General features: G+C 45.7%; 1 protein-coding gene across 1 annotated transcript in view; it reads left to right on the forward strand.

Annotated features, from left to right (window-relative positions):
* Window positions 1-2,984, forward strand: part of Tnni3k (TNNI3 interacting kinase) — a 311,536-nt gene extending 308,552 nt beyond the window's left edge. Inside the window, 1 exon segment of the mRNA XM_085835372.1 lies at window positions 2,532-2,984. Coding sequence (XP_085691498.1) covers window positions 2,532-2,608 — 77 coding nt within the window. The 3' untranslated portion in view covers window positions 2,609-2,984.
* The last annotated feature ends 3,042 nt before the right edge of the window (window positions 2,985-6,026 follow it).

The raw sequence follows: 6,026 nt of genomic DNA on the forward strand, positions 1-6,026 counted from the left end.
CAAAAGAAATGTTTTTACACTACAGTACTGATTCTGCTTTAGTGACCACCAGTTCAGTGAAGTAACCCAGTCACAAAAGAACACACATGGTATACACTCGCTGATAAGTGGATATTAGGCAAAAAGCTTGAATAGCCACGATACAATTCACAGACCATATAAAGCTCAAAAAGAAGGAAGACCAAAGAATGGATGCTTCAGTCCTACTTAGAAGGGGGAACAAAATAATCATGGGACGTAGAGGGTAGGAGGAACTTTGGAGGAAGAGAGGAGGGGGAGGGGAAAAGGGGGCAGGACCCTGTATGGGAAGACATGGGGTGGAGAACGGTCAGGAAATTCAACAGAGGTATGAAGCAATGGGGCATGGGAAACTGAGGGAGCCACCAGAAAGTTCCAAAAGCCAGGAAATCAAGAAGCTCCCAGGACCCAACCGGGATTAGATTAGCTGAAATATCCAGCAAAGGGGAGAGAAAACCTGTAGAGATCATATCCAGAGTTTAGGCACTGCCCACGATTGAGGGATGGGGCCACCCACCCATCTCAAAAATTTTTAACCCGGAATTGCTCCTGTCTAAAGGAAATACAGAGACAAAGAATGGAACAGAGACTGAAGGAAAGGCCATACAGAGACTGCCCCACCTGGGGCAGATCCATCCCATCTGCAGACACCAAACCCAGACACTATTGTGGATGCCAAGAAGTACTTGCTGACAGGAGCCTGGTATAGCTGTCTCCTGAGAGGCTCTGATAGAGCCTGACCAATACAGATATGGATGCTCACAGCCAACCATTGGACTGAGCATAGGGACCACAATGGAAGAGTTAGGGGAAAGACTGAAGAAGGTGAAGGAGGTTGCAACCCCATAGGAAAACAACAATATAAAGCAACCAGACCCCCCCCCCAGAGTTCTCAGAGACTAAACCACCAACCAAAGAGTACACATGGAGGGACCAATGGCTCCAGATGCATATGTAGCAGAGGATGGCCTTATCTGGCATCAATGGGAGGGGAGGCCTTTGGTCCTGTCTCCACAGTAGGATTCCCCAGTGTAGGAGAATGCTAGAGTGGTGAGGCAGGAGTGTGTGGGTGGGTGGGGGAGCACCCTCATAGGAACAGGGGGAGGAGTATGGAATAGAATATTTGCAGATGGTAAACAGAGAAAGGGGATAACATTTGAAATGTAAATAAATAAAATATCCAATAAAATGAAAAACAAAACAAAAAAGTTTTAGTGATGTGGGTCAGCTTGCTCACATATAATATACCTTGCAATGCACACATTCAGGCACATAGGCGTTCACACACTTGCAGGTACAACATGCACATACACACACGTGCACGTACAACACATGTGCACATGTTCGACACATGCATACACATGCATACAAACATGTCTATGTACACACACACGTGCACATGTTCAATACATACACACACATGCATATAAACATGTATGCATATGCACATGGGTGCACATACACACATACACATGAGCAGACTCACTCACATGCACTTACAGGCATGTGTACACACATTGGCCCTCAGTGCTGACCTGGTCCAATCCTGACAGAGGAAATAATCCAAGCCCATGCTCAGCAGTGTCTCCATGCAGGAGGGTTTCTGATGGCATGCTATCTAAGAGAGTTTGACAGATTTTTTTTTTCTTTTGAAAGTGAGTATGTCCAAAATTCCTGCATGTGGCTACATGGCTTAAAGGTAACACCAATGTCTGTGTTGGCTCAGATAATTGAACTTTCAATGGGGACTAAACAGGCAGCAACTACTGATAATCCACCCAAAAATTTTTTTTAAACCCGTGTGTGTTTCTGTACCAGAGCGGAGAGAGAGCGGCTCCCTGCTCTCACTCCCTGCCTTACTCTAGAACTAAGAGGTCCATTCGTGGAGATCCCCGGGCTGTTGTACCAAGTACCACTGATATTCAGACCTAAGGACTTAACAGGCACTTAAAATTAAGCAGCTAGGGAAACAATGAGGCAACCTTCTCCAGGCTGCTATCCTTTTCCCATAAGCACCATCTCTACCTTCCCTCTCAGCCCATCCTTTCCTTCAGCCCCTGGTGTTGCCTGCCACTTGTGTCAGGCACATGACGGCTTTGTAATAGGCACTAACTATTCTCCCATCTACTAAGACGAAGAAAAATTTAAGCTGACAGATGTCCCAAAGACAGCAAACATTGGAGCCATAATGCGTCTGCCTGGCATGAAACTCGTTCTTAGCCATCACGGCACCTTCCTTCTAGAAACGTGTCCTGCTTTCCTGTAAACCCAGCATACTAACCACCAACCAGCATGTTCAAAGCAGACATGAGTCATGGGTATCCATCTGGCATCAACTCCATGCTTCCATTTTAAATCTTAGCATCCCCAAGGACTCTGATCCAGCCTTCATTCCCAGGGATCTGGAAGGACAGTCTGGTAGCTGTGTGCAGCACTGGATTCCGCTGGTTACAAAAGCAGGGAGATGTGCTGGAAGGTCAATAAGTAACAACTGAACTTCTTTTCTGATGCAGGCTACGTGTCTGATCCCATGAGCCCCATGCACCTCCACTCCCGCCGGAACAGTGGCAGCTTTGAGGACGGCAACTGACAGGTCTGACATACACCTAAGGGGAGTTTTCCCATCAGACTGACAGCAGTGATTTTATCCATGGCAGGCTCACTTCCAATTATAACGCTCTGCCCTCTGAGGTCTCTTCAAATCGACTTGCTTATTCTGCGCTCATGTAATTCCCTTCTACGGGGTAGGCTTTCAATTGCTCAGAGCATGAAGTACCAAGGAGCAGATACAGACCGTGCATGAGGAATTGTTCTTAGTTTGATATTTAAAGTCCTTAATTGCCTGGGGGTGGGGTTCAAGTCTGTGTAGATGGCTGGGCTGATCCTGATGTATTCCTAGATGGAACTATGTGGGCTTGTGTTTGAGCATCTCTGGTTAGGTTTCTTAAAATATGTTCACTGTCTTAACTCCTGTTACCTCTGTTGTTAATTCTGTGATTAAAGACTCTCAGGTGGTCTAGAACATGGGTTCAGATGTATGTGCCTCTTATTCTAACAGGGATTCCACTGAACGGACCTCTTTTCAGACAGACTTATTAAAGCATGAAGCATGTGGTTAGCTAGCCTGCTTCCTTTCTCTTGACTGGGCTTTCTTTACCTGAGCAGCCCCTTAGTGTTAGTAACAAGATGTCATTAATGGCATCTGTTATGAAATCAACACACTAACGCCAGACTAGAATTTCATACAGGCATGAAGTATCAGCTACCTTCAAGAAATGAGAGGTCTGGGATGGAGAGATGGCTCAGTGGGTAAAGGCAATTTGCTCAAGCCTAAAAACCTGCATTGATCCTCAGGAACCACACGTCAGAAGAGAGAAGCAACCAACTCTTGCAAGCTGTCCTCTGATCGCCTTACTCCAGCTCTGGCATGTGTGTACACATGCACACACTCAATAAATGTCTTAGCCAGGGTTTCTATTCCTGCACAAATATCATGACCAAGAAGCAAGTTGGGGAGGAAAGGGTTTATTCAGCTTACACTTCCATAGTGCTGTTCATCACCAAGGGAAGTCAGGACTGGAACTCAAGCAGGTCGGAAAGCAGGAGCTGATGCAGAAGCCATGGAGGGATGTTCTTTACTGGCTTGCTTGCTCTGGCTTGCTTAGCCTGTTCTCCTGTAGAGCCCAAGACTACCAGCCCAGGGATGGTCCCACCCACAAGGGGCCCTTCCTCCTTGATCACTAATTGAGAAAATGCCCCAGAGCTGGATCTCATGGAGGCATTTCCCCAACTGAAGCTCCTTTCTCTGTGATAATTCCAGCTTGTGTCAAGTTGACACACAAAACCAGCCAGGACAATAAATTTTTAAAAAATTAAAAAATTAAATTATAGATCTGCCCTCCATGCCTGTAGTTAAAGCCACGGTGACAGGAATGGCCCCACCACATAAAGGTGCTCTGCTATTAAGAGAGAGACTTGGACACAAGACACTGGAAATGTTGGAATTCTAATGGTAGTTACTGCTTTGGGCCACAGCAAGAGAAATAAAATTGGCCAAGAAAAAAAAAAGGCATATTCTAAATCAAAGTGTGTTTCAAGCTTCACACTGCTTCTGTGTTCCCAGACAGGACAATTCTCTGTTGGGCACTGTGCTTGACACTGCTATGTGCTTACAGGTTGCTGTTAGTCTAGGACACCTCCTATGAGAGTTAACTCCTTGTGTAAATTTGACTAATTAATCATATGTCCAGACACCCAGTTAAACAGTAACTCTGGGTGTGTCTGTGAAGGTGATCCAGAAAGAACAATATCTGAGGCACCCTACAAGGTGGCCTGCCCCAGGTGTCTGCCCAGCATCATGCAGTCTACCAGGTCCTGTGTAGGGCTGGGGATGGGAATCTCTCTCCCTGGGCACACATTGGAATCTGCACCCTGGGCTCTCAAGCTCTCAGGCCTTTGATCTGCACATCCAGCTATTTGCTACCAGCAGGACACCAGATCTTGGAACGTTTCAACTTCTGCTATTATATGAACAGATACTACTTAAGACATATATACATATATTTCCTACATACAGGCGCGCACACACACACACACACACACATATATATGTATGTATATATATAATATACAAATATATGTATGCATTGGATACTGAAGGATGACTATCATTTATCACTTATGAATCACTTATTATCAATATTCAAGTATCTATCACCTATCACATATCTCATCATCTATTATCTATATATCCATCTATTCATCACATATCATCTAATTAGCTATTCATCTATACAACTGTCATCTGCCTGTCCTTCTGCTAACCCTCTGTCATCTATCTACCCACATATGTATCTATTGTGTACCTCTCTTTGGTTGTCCTTCTCTAGAGACCCACTAGCTGATACAACTATTTCTAGTCACAACATCTGAAACTGTCTCCAGGCAACATACACGTATACATGCCAGCACATAGGCAGAGGTGGGTAATAGAGATAGGACCATCAGTTCAAGACTAGCCTGGACAATATAGCAAGACGCTATTAAAAAAGAGAAGTCTCTTTATATTTCTCAATGTGCCCTGGAGGGCATAGCATTCTATTGAACAAATTGGGGGTTGGAGCTTGCCACTGGGGAACATCTCTCAGGAGTATTTCTTCCCCCTGAGCTAATGCGGGCTCAGATAAGTCTTCTTGCATAGGTGTGCAGGTTGACCCATGGGTATCTCAGCAGGCTCTGCTTCCCTACTGCTGTTTGAAATTATATTTCCAGAGAGCAATTTCCATCAAGAAAACAGCAATCCCACCTCTAAAATACCTCGGATTGTCTTTTTCTGTGACCCATGGTTGCAAAACCTCTAGTCCCCATGAGCTCCAATTGGCTTACGGATAACTCGGTGAAAGTCCAAGGGTATAAATTAAAACCCCGGTGTTTCCAGTCGTTTTGATCCCTTTTAAGCCAACGGCCTTTTCATACTCCTACTTGATTATTCCGGAGTGACAGGTACTGAATCTCACCAAGCATGTTCTCAAGAGGCTTTGTAAGAACAGAGCCAAAGAAGCACAGGTGACTGCTTGAGCATAAACTGGACAAAGATGCAGGTGGGGCATGGGCCCTGACTAGGGAGCACCTGTCTTCGCAAGTCCTTGCTGGGGCTAGTCTAGTCAGCAAGCCAAGAGCCAACCCAAGCTCCTCTGGGGCCTAATCTTTAATGATGTAACTAGAATGAATAAGGAGGACTGAGAGACTGATCTTAATCCAGTGTATGGACCAGCAATGCATTGATCAGAATCATGGACACTGCTGGGCTGGAGTGGGGGAGATGAAGTAGGAGTGTGTGTGCCTCCACAGATCCCCCTGGAGATGTCTTTAGTCGTGAGGAGTGTTGCCTTCTCCTGAATGCCCCTCTTTTTGCAGGGGATTGTCTAGAACAGACCCCAGCTCCTTTTTTTGTCTGCCCTGGGCCAACTCTTCTCCCCCCCCCCCCACACTGCCTGTCCTATGCCCCT

This window comes from Mus caroli, unplaced genomic scaffold, assembly GCF_978045245.1.
Source record: "Mus caroli unplaced genomic scaffold, Mus_caroli_1 scaffold_3, whole genome shotgun sequence".
NCBI lineage: Eukaryota > Metazoa > Chordata > Mammalia > Rodentia > Muridae > Mus > Mus caroli.